Source organism: Amblyomma mixtum, chromosome 1 (assembly GCF_055824585.1).
Source record: "Amblyomma mixtum isolate Tamu chromosome 1, ASM5582458v1, whole genome shotgun sequence".
Lineage (NCBI taxonomy): Eukaryota > Metazoa > Arthropoda > Arachnida > Ixodida > Ixodidae > Amblyomma > Amblyomma mixtum.
Window position 1 is genome coordinate 11,382,615 of NC_143012.1, and position 24,816 is coordinate 11,407,430.

Genomic DNA, 24,816 nt, shown 5'->3' on the forward strand with positions numbered 1-24,816 from the left:
AATTAATATAGTTCCAGCTGCCAGACATTAATTACAACTTTAGAGTTTACTGCAGTTTATACACCCAAAGTTGTTGCAGCAGAGTCGTGTATGCCTTATGACGGCAACTTTTGAGGAACTTGGTTACCGCTTAAACCAAGAAATTGGTTTATGGTTTATGGGGTTTAACGTCCCAAAGCAAATCAGGCTATGAGGGACATTGCAGTGGAGGGCTCTAGATAATTTCGACCAACTGGGGTTCTCTGAGGGGCACTGACATCGCACATTACACGGACCTCTAGCATTTTGCCTCTTAAGAAATCAACCAAGAAAGTAATAATGCTGGCACCATCTAGTAACAAAGCCTTGAAGCTCTTCATCCGTGATGCAGAGTGTTGCTATTGAAGGGTACACTGGAGATAAGATAAGCTACTATGAAATATGACCAACAATCCTGAAAGAAAAAAAATGCTATGCACATAGCAACAAATGAGTTGTATTTTACCGATGTAGCAAAAAATAAGTTATTTATATCATTGTGGTCACATGGTGGAATACACCGATATTGCCAAGGTTTCACCGCAGGACAGCACTTCAGTTTGTTTTATGCGTCTATCAATGCCAGATAAGTATTGTAACATCCGATTTCTTCGATGCTACAGTGCCCGATTCTTACAATATACGAGGCAAAATCTCTTCATTTCCACCATAATCTCACGACAGGTTCTGGCCAGTAGCCAATCCTTAAGGCAGGCAGGGGTCTCACACTTTTGCTGCCGCTGGACATTTTTCACAATTTTTGCACAATTGTTAGTTAGTTATATTGATTTTAATGGCGCAAAAGCAACTGAGGCTATGATGTGCCAAACACAAGGTTGGAGTTTTTGTTAAAGGTGAAGCTTTTTATACTTAGAGTTTGTTTAAAACGCTGGCTTCCTTGAGAAATCTAAAAATACATGAGATGTCAACCAGTGCACAATCGCCTAAAAGTAACATGGGGTGTAATGGAAGTCTTTCCCTATAAAATGTTGTAAAATATTTCTTTCTTAGTTCTTCTTGTTTGACACATGAAATTAAAATGTGGTTCACTGTGAGTTCGGCACCACACATTTCACAGAGAGGTTTGTTTTGTTTGGTTAGCAGAAAGCTGTGCGTGAGGTGGGTGTGTCCAATGCGGAGCCGACATAAAATAACTTCGGTAAAACGTTCTTGATCCCTACATGACTGCCATTCCCCTAAAATTGGCTTCACATAATGTAGTTTGTTGTTTGCGTGCTCTTGCCATGCAGCCTGCCACTTATTTTTGAGTTTACTGTATATAAACTTTAAACAATCCCTGTGCAGTATGTTCACTTGCTTTTTTTGGCCATTCCGGGCTTGTGCAGCGCATACATCTGCTTTCTCATTACCTACAATTCCAACATGGCTAGGAACCCAGCAGAATTTGATGTTATGCTTTTGTTTTGTGATTTTAACTATGTTATGTATGATGTTTCCTATTATAAGTTCAGCTGCATTTCTGGAGTGCAGTGCTTTAAGCATACTCAGGGAATCGGTGTAAATGATGCTATTTTTGATATTCTCTTTTACTATTTTTTCTACAGCTACAAAGATGGCATAACACTCAGCGGTAAAAACTGATGCGCATTCTGGTAGTAGCATTATCTGTTTATTTTTTTCTTGGATTACTGCACTTCCAACGTGACTTTCTGTTTTTGAGCCATCGGTATAAAATTCAATGTAGGTGTCATACTTTTCTTGTAGTGCAAAGAATTCCTGTAATATGTACTCATTTGGCGTTTGCTTTTTATCTAAATGTGTCATTGTGAGGTCACATACTGAAGGCAGGCTGTACCATGGTGGTAAATGTTCATTCCTTTGTGCAATATTCGGTAGGGCATCTAGTACTGTTAGCTCTTCACATTTATCTTCAAAGCGCAGTAGTAATGGCCTGATAGAACGTGGTTTGTTGATGAATAATCTTTTAGATGGGCACTTGGTGACAATTGGATGGCAGAGATGTTTCAGAAGAGAACGGATTTTTAAGACATATGAGCATGTAAGGGCGATTCTTCGATCCTCAAGAGCGGCTTCATTAGTTTCAACGTAAAGGCTAACTACTGGTGATGTTCTGTATGCTCCAGATGATAGGCACAGACCAAGACTATGAATGGGGTCTAATCTTTTTAAGTAGGATGCTCTTGCCGAACCACATACTATGCACCCGTAGTCCAGCTTGGAGCGCACCAGAGAGCGATATATTTGTAAAAGGCTTGCTCTATTGGACCCCCACCGCTTCCGTGAGAACTTTTAAGATATTGAGGGCTAGAGAAGCTTTCTTTTTAAGGTTGTTAATGTGTGGTAGAAATGTGAGTTTCTTGTCGAAAGTTAGGCCTAAAAATTTGTGTTCTTGTTCAATTGGTAGCGCAGTGTGATTCAGGTATAGATTGGGATCGACCTGTAGGCCTCGTCGCAATGAAAAATCAACAGCTACTGTTTTTTGAGGAGAAAATTTAAACCCATTTCTGTCTGCCCAAGCACCTAGTTTATTCAGTGTGATTTGTATTTGTCTCTCACAGGTTGATATGCTAGAGGACGTGCATGCTATTTGTAGGTCATCTACATAAACTGAATACATTATGGACTTGGGTATTACTTTAGCTAAGGAATTCATTTTTACTATGAAGAGTGTCGTACTTAGAATGCACCCCTGTGGTACGCCGTTCTCTTGGGTGAAAGTCATGGAGAGAGTTGCTCCTAGGCGGACTCAGAATGTGCGGTTAGCCAGGAAGTCGTTCAAGCAGATCAACATCCTGCCGCGGATACCTAGCTCTGCTAGGTCACGGAGGATGCCGAACTTCCACGTAGTATCGTAGGCCTTCTCCAAGTCGAAGAAGACCCCAATACAGTGCTGCTTGTGGATGAACGCCTCCCGGATGGTGTTTTCTAGACGGACAAGGTGATCTGTGGTCGAGCATGCTTTTTTAAACCCACATTGGTGTGTATCTAATAGTTGCCGAGATTCAAGTATGAAGGTCAATCTAATGTTTATTACACTTTCGAAAGATTTAGCAATGCAGCTGGTGAGGGCTATTGGTCTGTAACTGCTAGGACTTGTTGGTGGTTTTCTGAGTTTGAGAAAAGGTATTATGACTGCTTTTTTCCACTCGTCAGGTATATTTCCAGTTATCCAGATTTTATTAAAGAATTTTAACAGTGCCTCTACAGCAGCCTCGGAGAGATGTGCAAGCATAGCGTAATGCACGTTGTCTGGTCCTGGTGCTGTCTTTTTTCCAGAAGATAATACTTTATTTAATTCTTGTAGTGTGAGAGGCTGGTTATAATCCTCATGTACACCTGCTCCAGATGGAAATTTTTGTTTTTCAGCTATTGCTTTGTGTTTCTGAAATGTGTTTGTGTAGTTGGATGAGCTTGAGATCTCAGCAAAATGCTCGCCCAGTATGTTGGCCTGTCCTTCTAAAGATGTTTGTGTCCCGGGTGCTGTCAAGAGAGGAAGAGTGAAAGGGGTATGGTCACCAGTAAATTCACGAACTTTTTCCCACATTTTCTTTGATGTTATTGAACTATTTATTGAGGAGATATATTTCTGCCAAGAGGTTTTCTCTGCATTTCTTCGCACATACCGCGCTCTGGCTTTTGCCTTCTTAAAGGTAAGTAAGTTCTCTGCAGTGGGATATCGACGCAGAGCGCTCCAGGCTTTGTTTTGTTGTTTTTTGCTAATGTGCATTCTTGTGTCCACCACACTTTATGTTTCTTTTGTGCAAGTCCTGTTGTTTGTGGTATAGCGAGTGTTGCGGCCGATATTATGCATTCAGTAAACTTCTCATTAATTTCATCTGTGCTGAGGTGGTCACAAAATTCCTTTTCCAGAGTGGCACTTTTTGTAAAGAGTGACCAGTCGGCGAGTTGAATTTTCCAGCGCCGTGGCCTTGTGGGGATGATTGGAGTGGACGATGAGAGCCTGATGACAGTAGGTAAGTGATCACTGCCCATGGGGTCATTTAAAACATCCCATTTAAAATCGTTAAAAAGTAATGGTGATGCGAAAGCTAAATCGAGAGAGCTCATTTTTGCTGAGCTTGGACAGCAATATGTCGCTTTTCCCGTATTTAAAGACAGACATTATTCGAAAGTATAAAATCTTCGACTGTTTGGCCTCTAGGGTCACAGCGTTCGCTTCCCCAAAACGGAGAGTGAGCGTTAAAATCGCCAACTACCAGAAATGGCTCCGGCAGTTCATCGATCAGGCCTTCTAGATCTTGGCATATTAATGTGATGTGTGGGGGAAGATATACAGAACATATTGTAATGGCTTTGTAGCTGATGACGCTAACCGCAACTGCCTCAAGTTTTGTTTTCAGTTTGATTTCTTGAGTCGGGACGCCGCTTTGGATGATGATTGCGACGCCTCCCGAGAGTCTATTTCCATGTTCGCGATCACGCCTAAAAGTTGTATAATGTTTTAAGATATTTGAATGTTGTGGACCAAGATTGGTCTCCTGGAGACATAGGGCTAGAGGTATCATTGACCCTAGAATATGAGTTATATCACTGTAGTTCCTCAACATTCCTCTACAGTTCCATTGTATTATGAAAGCAATCTTAGTTTTGTGTTTGTACTTATTGAAAAAACTAGATCAAGTTGTTTATGGCCCCGTGACTCGGGGCCTGTCTCTTTTTGACCGATCCAGGGAGCTCCGCCGACCATCCGACGTGGACGGCGAGGGGCTGCACGGGGTCGTGTCCATCGCCTCTGCGGAGGCACTAGACGACCGTGGAGAAGGCACATTGATTTTCGAATTTGACCTCGACCTGTGGGAAGAGGTCTTTGGGCCCGCCGACCCGGGGGTCTGCGTCCCCTCCTTTGGGGTAGGCGGAGTAGCGTGAGCTAGTCCACCAGACGGCGCGGATGGCCCCGCCACAGGCTCACTACGTGTGGCCTGGACGGGTGCCGAAGCCTGGTGTGGTGCGCCGCGCCCACGCACCACATCGGCGAAGTTTGTTTTTGCAGTGAAGGAGAATTTGTTTGTTTGAGAGTATTGCCTTCTTGCTTCTTTGAAAGAAATGTTTTGCGTAGTCTTGAGAGTAATGATTTCTTTCTCTTTCTTCCAGGACGGACAAGCCCTGGAGTAGGCAGCATGGTCGCCTTCACAGTTTGCACACCGTGGGTTAGCAACACATTCTTCAGATTGGTGGTCCTTCGAAGAGCATTTTGCGCAAGTTTTGCGGCCGCGACAACTCTGTGAGCCGTGGCCAAATCTCTGGCAGTTGAAACATCTGCGTGGGTTGGGAATATACGATCTAACATTTATTTTCAGGTAGCCTACTTCAATGGATTCAGGCAATGTGCTCATGTTGAATGTCAAAATCAGGTGTTTGGTGTCCATTTCTTTGCCATCCTTCCGGATCTTGATCCGGTGGACATCTATCACTTCTTGGTCAGTAAGTCCTTCGAGCATTTCTTTTTCAGAAAGGTGGACAAAATCTATTTCTGAGATGACGCCTCGTACAGTATTGAGAGACCGATGTGGGGTCACAGAGACAGGGATGTCCCCAATGGATACAATTGTTGCAACTTTTGAGTGTTGTATGCTGTCGCGCAGTTCAAGAAGTAAGTCGCCACTGGCCATTTTTGACACCTTGTAGCCAAGGCCTAAGGCATCCGTCAAGCGTTTTGAGACCTGGAATGGGGATATTATTCTTGCTTGCGTTTCTTCTGCTTTGCTATGAATGACGTGAAATTTTGGAAAGGATACTTTTCTTTTTTGAAAAAAGTCATCTGCTTCGGTCCGCCCTCTCTTGAGAGAGCAATCAGGTTTTGAAAGGGGGGGAGCCATAAAAAATTGATGTTTTTCGGTCATGGTGCCAGCCACCCACCATGGAGTCCAACAAGGGGACGCGACAGGAACTTGAAAGAAAGTCCTGCCCACGCCAGCTGTACACCTTAACTATAACCTAATATGACTCAACTCAGGGTAGTTGGTCACACACGGTAAACCCTCGCCGCCAGGAAAAAGAGGAAAAAACGAAGAAGAGAGGAGGATACAGGAAAGTTGTAAGAAAGGAGATAGAACAGTGAAAGATGGAGAAGAGGACAGGAAAAGGCGACTGCCAATTTCCCCCGGTCGGGTCAGGCCGGAGGTGCCGTCTACAGGAAGCTGGGGCCAAAGTGGTGTGTTGCCTCCGCCGAGGGGCGTCTAAGGGTCCAAACGCTCGGCATCGGCTCAACCACCAGGATCCCCTTTTCCCCGGACACGGCGATGCCACGCACGGCTCAGCGTGGATGCTCGGGTCCGTGGTGATGCATTGTTCACCATCATCCCCCAGCGGGGATGTCCCTGCGGATGCTCGGGTTAACCCCGTGGTGTCGCCACTCACCAACGTCTGCATGCTGCAGGCGCCTCCCTGCGGGGAGTTTGCACAACTGCTGCAGTCCTCCTGCTTATGACAAAAGAGAAGTTTTAGATCATTAGAAAAATAAATGTATTCAAGTTTCAAAGGTATCCATTACTGATAGCAATAATTGTTGGTACAAGCAGACTCATCAAAAGCATAGTGTATAAAACAATGCAGAGCTATCTACCATGTCTCACTGGTTCATATAAAATAAACTAGCTCGGAATGTGAAAAAAAACAAAATGCATGGTAATGCACTCCCGGTGTAGATTAATCACATCAAATATTAAAATGAAAATGAAGAATTGTGAACCTGAAAGGGTTGGGTCATTCAAGTACCTTGGCATAATAATAGACAACCACTTGAATTAGCAAGCGCACATCAACTCAGTCTGCGCAAGGCTATTATCTCGCTGTCATACACTACTAAAAGGTTGGAATTATTTTGATGATAAGGTGTTAAGAATGCAATATCTAGCATTCATAAAAAACCACTAATCATATTGTATACACACTTGGGGATGGACATACACAACATTTCGTCAACCACAAAGGCAACTACAAAAATGAGCTTTGCGAATACTTACAACTCCATCTATGACCACTCATGCAAGGTACTGTTTCATAAATTACAGGCATTGCCATTTGACATACTCTGTGAAAAAATATGACCATTACCAAGGATACTGTCCTCAGAAACAACCATCCTTCCCAAGCATCATTATTCTATACCTCATCCTGCACCACCAAAAGTTTGTTGGCGGGCAACTATAATTTTCCCAGAAGATACAGTATCTATGGGGATCGGTGGCTTCAATTAAGGGGCACAAAAATATGGAATAGCTTACAATTTTTTGGCACTAGTGAAGATAAATTTTGTGTCCTTGCTTTCTCATGTTTAAGAATAATAACATATTGAATAAGTGTTTAGAGTTATAAAGTGTATTTCCCATGTATATATAGTGCTGTTCCTAAGTTATATTTCTCGAGTATATATAGTGTTACTTATACTGCACGCATCCATGCACCATTATCCATTATGGATACTTACGTGCCGCTTCCTCTTACATATTGAATATTTTGTTTAGTGTCCTTACATATATAAAATGTCTGTTTAATTACACATTTGACATGGACCCATTTACTAACTGTTGGCTAAGGGTCCAAAGTGTTTTTTCCTTTCTGTATTGCACAAGGAACCAAATAAACCTTGAATTGAACTGAATTGAACGTTTCTGTTCGACTCATCTGCTTGCAGCATGCATTAGGAAAAAACAACTACACAAAAAAGATGGCTGTTTCTCCAGCATTAAATCAAATGTCAATCTTGGTATGTTAAGAGTATTTCTTGGTTGTTGTGAATAGTTGTTTAGATCGAGCGCTTTTCAAACAGACCGAAAATGAGAAAAATGACCCATATTGGAGGTTCAACAATTCCTAGTCTAATTAACAAAACACACGTATATTTGGCACATTTGAGGGATGTGCATATTTTGTTAAAGGGGCAATGAAAGAGACTCTCAATAAAAGTGTGGTGTACCTGGCATATTAACGGACACCACTTCACGAATATCCTCCAGCAAGAATTTTTGAAGAAGCTCAGTTATCTGCAGTCAAATTTTGAAGTTCAGCATATCCATTCCTTTCCCTTTCCTCTCACTTTTTTCCATGCAGACGTGCGCAGGAATTCGCCGGGTTGCAGAGCTTCCCGACCCCAAGCGACGCTGCTGACATGCCCAGGCCATGGTAGCTGTGTGTTGACAGAAAGAATCTAACCAATGCCCGTCACCGAACAGAACATAGCCTCCTGTGCAACGGAGGACGGCATGAACATGACAGAGTTGCCGGAAAGGACCAGCCAACTTTCGTTTCATTGTGACTCTCTGCTGTGCGTAGAAATGTATTCTTAAATGTACCGAGGTTATGGGACTTTTTGTTTTGGTGTGACAAGCATTTGCTCGTCGGGTGGCACGGTTAAACAAATACGAGCTCCAACTCCTGCTTGACAACTTTGCATCGCAAAACGTGCTGCTTTCTCTAGCTGTGGTGAAGCTGTTCTTGCCACCAAATGCCAAATGCAAGGTACAGCCACTGGACATGGGCGTCTTTCATGTGCCAAGGTGTCCTATAATCAGTGCATCATCCAACTCTTACTGATACCAATTCAAATACCAGATAGCGATGCTCTGGTTCGGATATCTTTGTTCGCTACAGTGGAAATTATCAAGGCCATGCAGATAGGACTGACTGTGGAGTGCATCAGGAATTCTTCCGTAAAGCATGCTTCACGGAGCTAGGGACGACCGAGAACATAGTTCAGCATCTGCAGGATTAGACACACGTGGATCTGTAGCAGCGTACTGTTGATGTACAGAAGGCTGGACATGATTTCACCTGAGGTGACTTTGCTGGTGTGCATTATGAAGATGGCAACACAATGTCACACACAGATGAAGCCACTGTATGCGAAATAAGTGCACTGCCTGGCTGACAAGAATCTGATGACGAGAAGGCCCACCTGCTACTAGTTGCCTAGAAATCTTGAATGTCGATTGGTTATATCCTGTTCATAAAGCAGCTGAACTGTTGGTATCTAGGGCATCGGCGAAGAACATTAAGTATGACCACCTTTGAAGGCTAGAAAACTGTAGTGGTAGAGTCTCCTTTGATGAAGCCAATGCACATACCTCTGAGAAGTATTTGTAAACCACTCCTTCGTTGCACATACAGAAATAATATGTACACCTCATAACCAAACCCATATCTTCTACGTCAAATGACACTGGTTTACATGTCTATGATGTGCTTCCACTGCCATCATAAGTCGAGGCAGTTGCCTCATCAAGCTGCCTACAGCATCTTTCTCGGTGGCTACACCATTCTCTTACACTGTATGGCCAGAAAGAAAATTTTATTCATTTGACCACAAATAATGAAAATTACAACACACAGTTACAAGTGAAAAATATTCTCAAACAGCAACCACTTGTGACCTGACCAGCATTATGAAAGAGCAAATGTAGTATTGCCGCTCACATCATATAGCTGAATTTCTCAATGTAAAGGAGTAAATGTTCCATCAAACTCTGTTTACAACTGCTCTAACTCCAAAAGCTGTTATAAATTTCACATATGTTTATGTCAATGATCCCCCGACAAATGCAGTCTCCAAAGCAAGTTCAATAAGTTTGATAAGCACAACATGTATGAGGGCTCCCTGTAGGAATGCTTAAATGTCACCAAGCCACTAAGGTAAAATACAAAAGACAACATCTGCTGCTGTGGCAGTAATGCAAAACTTTGTTAGGTAATCTACAACACCTTTGTCTAGACTGACAATGCAGAAGGCACAACTTGTAACAAAACTATGCCAAATTTATAGACATGGCTATTTGACAAAGGTTAACGCACAGGAATGGCGCAGTAGAATTTTTTCTTTTTTAAATTTCAACAAACAGGACACTAACGAAGCCTGTCAGCAAAAGAGAGAAATGTATCAAATCTGGAGGCTGGGCTTTGTGTTCCTACCGTGGTCTCCCAATAACATAGCCACAACACACGTCTCGAGCTAGTTGTTGTTCACCAGAACACAAAAGAGCACAAAATTTCACAAGGATGCAGAAAGAGAAGACGAGACACAGCGCTGTGCCTCGTCAATTCTTTCTGTTTCCTTGTGAAGTTTGCGCTGCTTTTGCATCAATAAGAGAACAGACTTTACTCGTGGTATTAAACACAAAAAGAAAAGTTTTTTTTTACACTACTATAAGGAGTTGTAAGCTAGTGCCAAAAACTCGCTACAAAAAGTGGCAGAAGCTGTAAAAAACAAACTTTTCCTTCACCCACATATGCTTTTGCTGGTGGATGGCCAAGAAATCGTCAGTAATGCGCACAGCAAACACTCGTTAATGAAGTTAATTTGGAAACTCTGGATAGCTCGGCACCACTGACAATGCCAGTGTAAGTCAATGGTGTCAGACGCCCGCTAACTTGGACGCTTTAGATCTAGCGCTGGATCATTCGAATGGGCTCCTGAAGGGAGGCTGCGTCTAGGAATGCCATGCGGATGTCAGAATAGTGCCAACCAAGCATGAATTGAATGCTGCACAGTTAACAACACACGTACGACGAGGAGACCCTTTCCATTTTCGTGCAGCTCTGCCTCAGTGCTACCGGCAGATTTCACTCAAAAGGCATTGACTGAATTGTGAAAAATAATCATTGTTGCTCAGTTTTCCCCCCAAAAGCAGGTGAACACTCCCCGATCTTTCATCAAATATATTTGCTGTTATGCAAGCAGTTCTTGTTACTTTCTTTCCAGGAGATTTGATAAATCAAATTTTTTCTGGTTCCTTGAAATTTGAATTACCGAGCATATACTATATTATACAAACAACTTTTAATCTTGTTGCTCAAAAACCTTAATCTAATAAGTGATGCAAAGCGCACATGCCAAGAGAGTCCCAATCAATTTCAGAATTACCTCGGTATGATCATGGTTCTTATGATCAGAAGAAAGGACCTGAAAAAGTGCTTTGTGCCTATCTAAGTTGAGGCCATGTAAAGTTGTACATTTTTTGCAACCTGGATAATGTAACTGAAACAGGTAAGCAAGCAATGGCTCTCATGTTTAATATTAGGAAATAGGAAACAAAACTTCATAAAACTGTGGCATTCCGCAAGTGTTGTTTGATTTCATGGCGTATTAAATTGTCCTTTTCCTCGAATGCCGCTGGGCAGAACTGACACTGATACGGTTTTTCTCCGCTGTGGGTTCGCGCATGCTTTGCGAGGTCCGCATTCTCGGCAAAGACCATGGGGCAAAGCTGGCACTTGTATGGCTTCTCACCCATGTGCGTGCGAAGGTGTTCCACCAAGCTCGCTCTAAATGAAAAGCTGCTCACGCAATGGTCACATTTGTATGGACGCTCACCCGTGTGGGTAGTACGAAGGTGGTAGACCAAGCTGGTCTTCTGTGCAAAGCTCTTTTCACAGTGGTCACACTGATACGGGCGCTCACCAGTATGGGTACGAAGATGGTTTACAAGGGTGTTCTTGCGAGCAAAGCTGATTCCACAGTGGTTGCACAGGTATGGACGCTCGCCCGTGTGGGTACGAAGGTGTCCTACGAGGTGGTACTTTTGAGCAAAGCTGCTTTCACAGTGGTCGCACTGGTATGGACGCTCGCCCGTGTGGGTACGAATGTGTTCCACCAAGGTGCCCTTTTGCGCAAAGCTTCTTTTGCAGTAGTCACACTGGTAGGGATGGTCGCCGATGTGGGTGAGAAGGTGAGGCTCTATGTGAGTTTCCTTCGTGAAGCCCCTGCTGCATTGGCTGGACTGATACAGCTGCTTGCTCGTGTGTTCACCTTGGTGGTTTCCAACGGTGCTACAAGGACTTGGTACGGTGTGCTGCATATGGGTGCTGCTATCTTGCACGTTTTCCCCAGGTGGCAGCACACCATGCCTGGGATCAGCTGTGACCAGGCCTGCACCATGAAATGCGGAATACTTTCAATGAAATGCGGGACCACATGTGTCACAGCTCATTCGGTGGTATGGTCTGAAACCCATGGATCTAGAAGGGTTGAGATATTTCAGATAACATCATTAATGTCAGTGTCAGTGGTTTGATCATGACAGAAAAAAAAAAGAACTCGGCTCTGGAGAAAATATCCTACTTATAGATTTGCAACCAGTTAGAGGGATAATGTTCTCACTATTGAATTATTACTGAAAACAATAGCCATACTCTGTAACCATTTTAAAAACGAGCTGCTGTGGCAAAAAGCACATAAGATCCCCAGCTTTATGGCTGGAATCCTGCAAATTTATCCAAGAGTTTTTCATGAATAAAAGAATTTCAGTGAGATTTGACCTGTCACAAAGTACACTTCCAGTGACAGCCTTCCAGATGTCAAATAATGCTAGTCATAATTACCATGCACGCTGAAGGAAAACGTTTAGGAATTTGTTGGAGAAACACTGCTGAAGAACTAGTTTCATTTCTGGAAATGTAGCCAAATGCTTAATAAAATATTTAAGGTAAGCTGTCATGGAAGAAAATAACAAAGTAATCAGCACTTCTGTTAGGCACACTGCAAGATCTCATGTAACATTTCAGAGTGTAGATTAAAAAAACCTGCATATGCTACATATTTTTTCTTTCCAGATTTTAGCAGGTTAAATTTCAACCTCAAATTATATTCAACACGATAGCTAGGCTTGCGAGTTGGTGCTACATTTTCCAAAAAGTAACAGCGCAAGAAACGGGGATGAAGAGTAAATAAACAGAGGACAAGCGCTTGTCCTGCTTTTAAACCCTTCGTAACCGTTTTTCACGCTGTTATTTTTTGGAAATCATGTTATATGCGGATAGAGACAATTTTAGGCCCAAATCCGCAGTTGTGGTTTTGTGTACGCTTCGAATGAGAGGAGGCGCTATCTAATGGTGGTGTAGGTAGGTAGTTTCGATTTCGATGCCAGTTCACTATGCTGACCTGACTTCGCGATGCCCAGGATGATAGCATTGCCCATGGGAATGGGACCGCGACAGCAGTCTTCAGCTGCTTGAAAAGGAAAGTAATCGTTTCTGCCGCTAGCATCGGTACCGTGTCAAGCCCTGCTACGTGGTCTGGATGAATTAGGGAGAGCCCGCAGTTACTGTTGCTGGACACGGGCCTCTCCAACCGCTCTGTGCAGTTGCGTTGCAGATGCTTGGGATAGCATTCCTGAGGAGCACTGGTCGTGATTTCGAGAAATCTGGCATATCGAACGTGCTCGACGGTGCCGGAGACGTGTTTAATGGGAAGATATCTCTGACAACGACCTTTCCAAAGACAGTACAATTGATGATGCCGATCACTAAAGCTCCGACTACGAACACTTCCGAAGTATGCATGCCTGTGCGCCTACACGTATGCTGAAACCAGTCCGCGCATGCCCAAGGTGCAGGACACGAGTAGGTGTGAGTGCAGCGCCCAGTTCGGTATCTGCCAGATACTTGGCGCCCATGCTACATGCGTCGTAACCTGCGCGTTGGCATCCACAAATAATCAGAAGACATTCGGCTTTCGCAACTTTTGGAACATGTACGAGCTGGCTGCCTCTCCTTACTCTCAGTATACGCGGAAGAAAACTTTTTTTTTACATTTTTGCTATGCCCAAATTATTCCTCGTATTGTATGTGAGCCGAATTTTACACGTGCGTTTTTACGGTATGTTTGCGGGTACCTTGTTCCATTTATTGTACCACCAAAGCAAGTAGTTCTAAAGCTTTTATGCAGAAGCGATAAGGAAACATTTTTCTACATACAGCTTCAGAAAGAACAAAGCTCCCTGAATAAAATTATGTGCAGGCTAATATTACGTAATTCAGGTATAATGTAGAAATAACGAAAATATATGCATGAGTTCTGAATGCCAAGACAGCAAACTAAAAGAAATACCACAGCAAAGACAACACTTTTGTACTCAGTCTAGCATAATGGAGCTCGGTGTTCTGAGAAAATGAGTAATAGAAGTAAGATTACAAACAATTTTCTGTCAGCAGTGTCAATAAAAAAATACACAGCACTAAAATCAGCATGGATCACTAATACCACAACACAATGAAGCAGACTAGACAATGTTTCCAACCAGCATATGGAATCAGAAGCACATGAACCAATTGCTTCTGTACACATTAGGTAAAACAGCACAGGTTAATATTTGTCCAGAATATCTGTCTGCACAACAAGAAAAATATGAAGAAAATTGAAATCGGTCTTTGGGAAAGGAAATGAAGCAGTAACTGCACCACATATCTCAGTGGAGACCCGAAAGGCACCGTAAGAGAAGGGAGGAAGGTGGGAGTGAAAGAAGAAATGAAGAAAGGTGCCATAGTGGATACTACTGCTTTTGAGAACTCAGTTTATAAAAAAGTTGCATGAAAAAGTGTAAAGGAAACAATAAGCAGTAAAATAACGCGACAAGAAAACTCAAAGGTGGTAGCACCACAATAAAATCCCAAGACGTAAAGGGCTGAGGTTACAACACAAAAAGCAAGATTAGTATGATGCACAAAAATTCACAGCAACACAGCAGGCACTTTTTCTACTGGATGTTCTTTCCTTGGTGTACTCTTCTTCAGAAAAAAGCTGTACATAGAACATACAGAAAAAGTGCAACATGTACTGCAACGTGCTGGATCACAAGGCTTCCCTGCACTAATGATACACCTATCCACAATGTCACGTGTGAAATGTTTCATGGCATCATTTCTTCATGTTGAAATGATGTGTCACGGAAAGCGGCAGCGCAAAAGAAACAGACGAAGATGAAGAATCAGCAGGCTGGCAGGTAGGTAGGTTCAGTTGGTAGTTCAGTGCTTCTCTTGTCGTCCATGTTTCTTCAGCTACGTCCCCGTTTGTTTTGCACTGCCCCTTTCCATGATGAATCCCTGAGTAGCCCACAGCATGATATTAGTCAATGCAGTGATGTGGTTGTGCTCTAGGCAGTAACAAGGCAGCGTCTGGCATGCCCCACTTCTTTGTGCACCGCCACCGCAATCAGAGATCACTGGATATGCCATTTCAAGCTGTCCAGCCTGAAATTCCCGACAGCAGCGGTTTTCAAAATTCTCCTCCTGGTAGCTTGAGTACTCTTTGGGCTGGCAACATTGGTTTCAGTGCCTGCAAAATGCAACGGTGCAAACCATTTGAAGAAAAAAAAACAGCATGGCCAAAGTTGAAAAACGTGGCAGAATAATTCGAAACCCAATTCTTTGATATGATAGTCTCCCTTTCTCGTGGTAGGTGGCATCTGTAGACCGTGATGTCCAGGAAAGGCTATACAATTAGTACAGTAACTCTGTGAAACTCTATGGACATGACTGCCGTGCTACTTAGGTCGTGTACAGTGGAAATGATGACAGAAAATCCGAGACTCAACAGCTGAGAGCAGTAATCTTGTTTTAAAGATACTACCAATAAAATAATACCGCTGATCTCACTGATACCAAAAAGTGCATTCGCTAGCAGGAGCGCAGCGCCACCGGCAGAATATTGAGAGTCTGCCTTTCTGAAAACACTACAAGGTGATGGGAAAGGGACTGAGGCAAAATAGAATTCGTCTGCCAACTTGCTTTTAATCTTCGAACTAACCCAAATAATTTACGTCGTCTTATAATCTAGTCCATTTCTAAGCGAAAAGCTTCATCCACAACATGTTTGCCAAATAAATTGTTTTTCTCGGTCGTTAGTTATTTCATTCTGCAAATGATCATCCCCATGTACAGCATTCCGCTGTCTGCTCTTCTACTACTCCGTTTTTGTAGGCTCATAGCTAAATCATCCAATAAGAGGACATTTGTTGAGCACAACAGCACTGGAGCAAGACGACATTAGTGCGTGCCGGTTGCTAAAATGATGGCAGAGAGGGGTCAGCGCCTGTGTTGTGGTTGCTTGCTTACAGGTACCCACTTATCGTCAGCTTGACTACGTCCACTGCAGGGCAAAGGCCTCTCCCATGTCTCTCCAATTAACACCGCCCTTGCCAGGTGCAACCGCTATATCCCAGCAAGCTTATTAATCTCATCCGCTCACCTAACTTTCTTCCGCCCCCTGCTATGCTTGGCATGTCTTAGGATCCACTCCGTCACCCTTAAGGACCAGCATTTATCTTACCTTCGCATTACATGCCCTGCCCAAGCCTATGTCTTCCTATTGATTTCAACTAGGATGTCATTAACCCGCGTTTGTTCCCTCACCCACTCTGACTGTATCTGGTCTGTTAACGTTACACCTATCATTTTTCTTTCCATAGCTCGCTGCGTTGTCCTTAACTAAGCTCAGCCCTTTTCGTTATCCTGCCCGTTTCTGTCTCGTAGGAGGGTACAGGTGAGACACAGCTGTTGTATACTTCTCCCTTGAGGGATATTGGTAAACTGTCATTCATGATCCCCACTTATATTTATTCTTACAGAGACTGACAACTGAACCTGAAGCACTCCAGTTTTTCAGCACCGCGGAAACCTGTCTAAGGTGCTTGATTACCAAACAGTTTTGTTAGGAATACTGTAGAAAACTTGTACCGAGAATTTTTTAATCAATGGACACTACTTCTTTATGTGTCCTGATGCCGGAAACTATTGTCAGTGAGCACAATGGTGATTGCATGCTGGCAAACAAGGTCAACTTCGAACTGATATTTCCAACTGCTAGACATTAATTACAGCTTTACTATAGCTTAGAGGTCATTTCAGTTTATACACCCAAAGTTGTTACAGCAGAGTCGTGTATGCCTTAACGACGGCAACCTTCAAGGAACTTGGTTACCACTTAAACCAAGAAATTGATTTATGGTTTGTAAGATTTAATGTCCCAATGCAACTCAGGCTATGAGGGACATCGTATTGGAGTGCTCTAGGTAATATCTACCACCTGGGGTACTCTAAGAGGCACTGAAATCGCGCAATACACGGGCCTCTATCATTTCACCTCCTTCGAAATCAACCAAGAAAGTAAAAACGCTGGCAAAATCTATAAACTCCGCCTCGAAGCTCTTCATCTAAGATGCGAAGAGAGTGTTGCTATTTGTTAGTTATATGGGGTTTAATGGCGCATAAGCAACTATGCCTATCATGCGCCAAACACAAGGTTAGATGATGTTATATTAAGTGTATAGATGTTACATTATATTAGATTTAAAACATTAGCTTTCTTTAGAAACTTACAAACAAGCGAAAACTCGACAAGTGTTTGCTCGCCTAAAAGCAATGCGGGATGAAATGGAATGTGTTCATTGTAAAATACAGTAAAAAATTTTTTTCTAAGTCCTTCGAGATGCGAACAAGAAATTAAAATGCGATTAACTGTGAGCTCCTCACAACACATTTCACACACAGATTTGTCTTTTTTTGTTAATAAGAAGCTATGGGTGATTTGTGTGTGACCTATGCGTATACGACATAAAATCACCTCGATAAAACGTTTTTTATGACGGCATGATTTCCATTCTTTCAAAATGGGCTTTACAGTATGCAGCTTGTTGTTTCCTTCATTTTCCCAAGAAGCTTGCCATTTGGCTCTTAGTTTGCTATGCACTAACTTCATGTAATCCCTAGGAGGCAAATTCACGTTTTATTTCCATGGTTCTGGCTTTTTGCAGCACACATGTCGGCTCTCTCATTATCCCTAATGCCAACGTGACTGGGAACCCAGCAGAATTTTATAACACGTTTTTGTGTTGTGACCTTTACTATATTGTGTATGATGCTTCCTATCAGTGGCTCCGTGGCATTTTTGGAGTTTAATGCTGTAAGGACGATCAGTGAATCTGTATAAATGATGCTGTTTTTGATGTTATCATTTGTTATTTTCTGTACCGCAACACAAATGGCATAACACTCAGCGGTGAAAACTGTAGCACATGAGGGCAGTCGTACTGCATTTTTATTTTTTCCTTGTATTACTGCGCTTCCTACACTAGCTTGAGTTTTTGACCCATCAATATAAAATGCAGTATAATTTCTGTATTTTTCTTGTAGTGCTAGATATTCTTGTATTATATGGTCATGTGGTGTACAGGTTTTCCTAAGGCGTGTTAGTGTGACGCCACACACTGTGGGGAGAGTGTACCACGGTGGTAGCGCTTTGTGTCTTGGGGCAATACTTTTAATTTCATTTAGTATGTTCAGCGCTTGGCATTTTACTTCGAAGCGCAACAGCAACGGCTTAATCGCATGGGGCTTGTTGTTGAAGAGCATTCGGGATGGGCATTTCGTGAGAATTGGGTAACAGAGATGTTTGAACTGAGAAAAGATTTTGAGGATGTATGTACAAGTTAGTGCAGTTCTTCGATCTTCTAAGGAAGGTTCATTGGTTTCTACATACAGACTTGCTACTGGTGAAGTTCTGTAAGCACCGGAAGACAACCTTAAACCAAGATTGTGGATAGGATCCAGTCGTTTTATGTAGGACAGTCTTGCTGAGCCATATACTATGGACCCATAGTCTAGCTTAGAGCGAACCAGAGAACGATATATATGTACCAGGCATGCCCTATCAGACCCCCAGCGTTTTCTTGACAGGAGTTTCAGTACATTGAGGGCCTGGGAACCTTTTTTCTTTAATCTGTTTATATGTGGCAAGAAAGTGAGCTTTTTATCGCAAGTTACCCCTAGAAATTTATGCTCTTGTTTGACAGGTAATGGGGTTTGGTTCAGATGTAGTGTGGGGTCGGCCTGTAGGCCTCGTCTCAAAGAGAACAGAATCGCTACTGTTTTCTGAGGAGAAAATCTAAATCCGTTCCTATCTGCCCAGGTAGCCAGTTTATTTATTGTTATTTGTATCTGTCGCTCACAAGTAGGTATACTGGAAGACGTGCATGCTATTTGGAGGTCATCTACGTAAACTGAGTACAATATGGATTTCGGATTACTTTTCCTATGGAGTTCATTTTGATGATGAATAAGGTCGTGCTGAGGATGCACCCCTGGGGTACGCCAGTTTCTTGAATAAAAGTGTTGGAGAAGGTTGCGCCTAGGCGGACTCTTAACTTGCGGTTGGTTAGGAGGTTGCTCAAACAGCTCAGCATCCTGCCGCGGATACCTAGGTCCGCTAGGTCACGGAGGATACCGAACCTCCATGTGGCATCGTAAGCCTTCTCCAGGTCGAAGAAGACCCCGATACAGTGTTGGTTGTGGATGAACGCTTCCCGGACTGTGTTCTCAAAGCGTACAAGGTGATCGGTTGTGGAACATGTCTTTTTAAACCCGCATTGGTGTATATCTAAAAGCTGCCGGGACTGAAGTATGAAGGTTAGTCTGATGTTTAGAATGCTTTCAAATGATTTTGCTATACAGCTAGTGAGTGCTACTGGCCTGTAACTGGTGGGACTAGTTGGTGGTTTGTCAGGTTTTAGGAAGGGTACAATGATTGCTTCTTTCCATGCTTGAGGGATTTCTCCACTCATCCATATTTTATTAAAACTTTTAGGAGAGCCTCTATGGCAGTCTCAGAGAGGTGAGCAAGCATGGCATAATGTATATTGTCTGGGCCTGGTGCTGCCTTTTTACCGGATGTTAGTACTGTGTTTAGTTCTTGCATTGTAATAAGCTGATTGTAGTCTTCATGTATGCATATTCTGAAGGGAAGTTTTTGCTTTTCTACTTCTGTTTTGTGGTTTTGAAATGTGTGTGTGTAGTTAGATGAGCTTGAAACTGTGGAAAAATGCACACCCAATATGTTGGCCTGGTCTTCTAATGTTGAGTACCGGGTGTTGTTAGCATTGGAAATGTGAAAGGAGTAAAATGTCCTGTGAATTTCCGCACCTGCTCCCACATTTGTTCTGATGTCGTTGAGCTGTTTATACAAGAGACGTAAGCTTGCCACGATGCTTTCTCGGCACTACGACGGATATACCGAGCTTTTGCTCTTGCCTTTTTAAAGTTTATGAAATTCTCATGTGTTGGATATCTCCGAAAAATGCCCCAGGCTTTGTTTTGTTTCTTTTTTGCATCTTTACATTCTTTTGTGTGCCAGTATTTGTGATTTTGTTTTACTATTCCAGAGGATTGAGGAATAGATAAATGTGCGGCAGCTAAGATACAATTCGTGAACTTTTCATTGATCTCATTGATGTCAATATTTTCTAAAACTGGTTTGGTTTGGTTTGGTTTATTGGGGTTTAACGTCCCAAAGCGACTGAGGCTATGAGAGACGCCGTAGTGAAGGGCTCCGGAAATTTCGACCACCTGGGGTTTTTTTAACGTGCACTGACATCGCACAGCACACGGGCCTCTAGAATTTCGCCTTCATCGAAATTCAGCCGCCACGGCCGGGATCGAACCCGCGTCTTTCGGGTCAGCAGCCGAGCACCGTAACCACTGAGCCACCGCGGCGGAGCATTTTCTAAAACTATTTTCTCTAATGTGGCTTCTGCTCTAAAAAGTTGCCAGTCAGCTAAATGTAGATTCCAACACCGTGGTTTTGTGGGAACGACTGTTGGCGAGGATGAGAGACTTATTATGACAGGGAGATGATCACTTCCATATGGATTGTCTAAAACACTCCAGTTAAAATCGCTAAAAACAGACGGTGAACTACAAGACAAATCTAAAACACTCATTTTTCCCAAGGTTGGGGAGCAGTATGTGGGTTTATTAGAGTTCAGTAAACAGACGTCATTGCATAAAATAAAATCCTCTATGAGATGGCCTCTAGCGTCAGTTTTCTCGCTTCCCCAAAAACATGAATGTGCATTAAAATCTCCAACTACCAGGTATGGCTCTGGTAGCTGCTCTAAAAGATCCTCTAAGTCATGTAGTGTTAACTTAAAGTGCGGATCGATATATAGTGAGCACACTGTAATGGTTTTATGAGCAACTAGAGTGGCTGCGGCAGCTTTGAGTCTTGTTTTTAGTTTAAGCTCTCGAGCCGGGACACCGTTTTTCACTATGATGGCTACGCCTCCCGACAGCCTGCTCTTCTGCTCCCGATCGCGGCGGAAAACAGTGTAATTCTTCAGAAAGTTATTTTTCTGGGGACCTAAATTTGTTTCTTGTGGACATAAGGCGACGGGAGCGTGTGCTCCTAATATGTCTTTTATGTCACTGTAATTGTTTAAAAGTCCTCTACAGTTCCATTGTATTATGAAAGCCATCTTAATTTTGTGTTTCTATAGGGTGAAAAGGTAGATCAAGTTGTTGATGGCCCCGTGACTCGGGGCCTGTCTTTTTTTGATCTATCCAGGGAACTCTGCCAACCGTCCGACGTGGACGGCGCGGGGCTGCCCGGGGTCTTGTCCATCGCCTCTGCGGAGGCGCTGGACGACCGTGCAGAAGGCACGTTCACGTTAGAGTTTGACCTCGACCTGTGGGAAGAGGTCTTGAGGGCCGCCGACCCGGGGGTCTGCGCAGCCTGACTTGGAGTTGGTGGAGTAGCGTTAGCTGCTCTGCCTTGGGGCGCGGATGGCCCCGCCACAGGCTCACTGCGTGTGACCTGGACGGGTGCCGAAGCCTGGTGTGGTGCGCCGCGCCCACGCACCACATCGGCGAAGTTTTGTTTTGTTGTGAAGGAGAATGAGTTGGTGAGTGCAAAACGCCTTCTCGCTTCTTTAAATGAAATGTTTTCCTATGTCTTTATGGTGATTATCTCTTTTTCTTTTTCCAGGACGGACACGCCCTGGAGTATGCTGCACGGTCTCCTTCACAGTTTGCGCAGTGCGGGGCTGCGTCACATTGATCAGAATGATCCTTCGAGGCGCATTTCGCGCACGTTTTCCGACCGCAGCAACTTTGTGAGAAGTGGCCGAACCTTTGACAGTTGAAACAACAGCGAGGGTTGGGAATGTATGGTCTTACGTTAACTTTCAGATATCCTACTTCGACTGTGTCGGGCAGTGTGCTGGTGTTGAACGTCAGGATCATGTGTTTTGTGTCTATTTCCTTATTATCCTTCCGGATCTTGATTGGGCGAACGTCTATCACGTCTTGGTCACTCAGACGTTCGAGCATCTCTTTTTCAGTGATATGGACAAAGTCGTTTTCGGATATGACGCCGCGGACGGTGTTCAGAGATCGGTGTGACGTCACAGAGACAGGAATATCCCCAACAGACACAATGTTTACGAGTTTTGAGTGTTGGACGTTGTCACGCAGTTCGAGCGGTAAGTCACCGCTGGCCATTCTAGATACCTTGTAGCCTATGCCCAAGGCTTCTGTCAAACACTTTGACACTAGGAAGGGAGACAAGATTCTTGCTTGCTTATCTTGTACTTCACTATGGATCACATGGTACTTAGGAAAACTGACTTTTCTTTTCTGAAAAAACTCATCTGCTTCATTCCGCCCTCTCTTGAGAGTGATCAGGTTTGGAAAAAGGGGGAGCCATAAAAAATTCTAGTTTTTCGGTCATGGTGCCAGCCACCAACCATGGAGCCCAACAAGGGGACGGGACAGAAACTTGCGAGCAAGTCCTGCCCACGCCAGCTGTACACCTCAACTATAACCAAATATGACACAACTCAGGGTAGTTGGCCACACAAGGTTAACCCTTGCCGCCAGGAAAAACAGGAAAAAACCAAGAAGAGAGGAGGAGACAGGAGAGTTGCAAGAAAGAGAAAGGAAAGTGAAAGATAGAGGGAGGATAGGAAAAGGCGACTGCTGATTTCCCCCGGTCGGGTCAGGCCGGAGGTGCCGTCTACAGGAAGCTGGGGCCAAAGTGGTGTGTTGCCTCCGCTGAGGGGCCTTAAAGGTCCAAACGCTCGGCATCGGCTCAACCACCAGGATCTCCTTTTCCCCGGACACGGCGATGCCACGCACGGCTAAGCGCGGGTGCTCGGGTCCGTGGTGGCGCACTGCTCACCATCATCCCCTGCGGGGATGTCCCTGCGGATGCTCGGGTTAACCCCGTGGTGTCGCCACTCACCAACGTCTGCATGAATCAGACGCCCCTGCGGGGAGTGCTGCTATTGAAGGGCACATTGGAGAGAACGTAAGCAATTATGAAGTATGACCAACAATCCTGAAAGAAAAAAAAAATGCTGTGCACGCAGCAACAAATGAGCTATATTTCACCAATGTAGCAAAAAGTTATATTTTACCAATGTGGTGACGTGGTGGAACACATCAATAATGCAAAGGTTTCACTGCAATACAGCACTTCAGTTTGTTTTATGTGTCTTTCAATGCCAGATAAGTACTGTAACTTCCGATTTCTTTGATGCTTCAGTGCTCGATTCTTACTATATACGAGGCAAGATCTTTTCATTTCCACCATAATCTCACGACAGGTCCCGGCCAGTAGCCAATCCTCAAGGCAGTGGTCTCACACTTTTGCGGCTACTGGCCATTTTTTCACAATGTTTGCGCAATTGCTGCAGTCCTCCTGCTTATGATAAAAAAGAAGGTTTAGATCATTAGAATATTGAATGTATTTAAGTTTCAAAGGTATACATTACTGATAGCAATAACTGTTGGTACAAGCAGACTCAGCAAAAGCATAGTGTATAAAACAATGCAGAACTATCTACCATGTCTCAGTGGTTCATATAAAAAAAACTAGCTGCGAATGTGAAAAAAAACCAAATACATTATAATCCAGTCCCGGTGTAGATCAACCACCTCTAATATTAAAATAAAAATGAAGAATTGTGAACTTGAAAGGGTTGGGTCATTCAAGTACCTTGGCATAATAATAGATAACCACTTGAATTAGCAAGCGCACATGAACTCAGTCTGTGCAAAGCTATCATCTGTCTGTCATACACTATTACAAGCAAGGAATTATTTTGACGATAGGACGTTCAGAAAGTTATATTTCGCATTTAGTCAAAACCACTTATCATACTGTATAGACTCAAGGAGATGGACATACACGACACATCTTCAACCACTAAGGCAGCTACAAAAACAAGCTTTGCGAATGCTTACAAACTCCAGCTATGACCGCCCAAGCAAGGTACTGTTCCATAAATTACAGGCATTAGCCCCTGACATACACGTGAAAATGAAAAAAATATGACCTACTATGAATACTGTCCAGAAACAAGCATCCATTCCATGCATTATTATTCTACTCCTCATCCTGCATCACCAGAAATGCATCAGTGGGCAACTTTAATTTACCCCCAACAAACAAAGTGCATGGGAATCGGTGACTTCATTTAGGGGCACAAAAATATGGAATAGCTTACAATTTTTCCGCACTAGTAAAGATACATTTTGTGTCTTTGGATTCTCATGTTTAAGAATTATAACATATTGGATAAGTGTTTTGAGTTATAAGGTGTATTTCCCATGTATATACAGTGCTACCTGTAAGTTGTAGTATTTCCCATGAATGTATGGTGCCATACTTATATTGTACTCAGGTATGCAATATTATCCGTTGTGAATACCTATGCACTGCTTTCTCTTACATATTGAACATTTTGGTTTGCATCCTTACATATATACAATGCCTGTTTAATTACACGTTTGACTTGGACCCATTTACTAGATGTTAGCTAAGGGTGCAAACAGTTTTTTTCCCCCTTTTGTATTGTACAAGGAACCAAATAAACACTGAATTGAACTGAATGCTTTTGTTACACTTGCCTGCTTACAGGATGCATTTGGGAAAAACAATTACACAAAAAAGATGTCAGCTTCTATAGCATTGAATCAAAAGTCAATCTTGCTATGTTAAGAGCAGTTTTTGATTCTTGTGAATGGTTATTCAGATACGGTAACTTTCAAACAGACCAAAAATGTCAAAAATGATGCATATTGGAGGCTCAACAGCTTCTAGTCTAACTAACAAAACACACATATTTGGCACATCAAGGAACGTGCATATTTTGTTAAAGGCGCAATGAAAGAGACTTTCCATACAAGTGTGGTGTACCTGGGATGTCAACGGACACTGCTTCATGAATATCCTCCAGCAAGAATTTCTTAAAT

The 24,816-nt window shown here is 43.1% G+C and overlaps 1 protein-coding gene across 6 annotated transcripts in view; it reads right to left on the reverse strand.

Moving 5' to 3' along the window:
• Positions 1–15,797, reverse strand: part of LOC149365453 (uncharacterized) — a 60,931-nt gene extending 45,134 nt beyond the window's left edge. For 2 of the 6 annotated variants that reach the window (XR_016282784.1, XM_089542656.1), the window contains exon 1: positions 11,414–15,796. Coding sequence is in view for 5 of the 6 variants with exons in the window: in XM_089542656.1 (XP_089398782.1) it covers positions 11,414–11,810 (397 nt within the window). In the remaining variant the exon portion in view is untranslated. Of the gene's footprint in view, positions 1–11,413 lie in introns of all 6 variants that reach the window. The other 4 variants (XM_089542673.1, XM_089542669.1, XM_089542667.1 and 1 more) reach the window with 3 other exon arrangements.
• Positions 15,798–24,816: the final 9,019 nt, after the last annotated feature.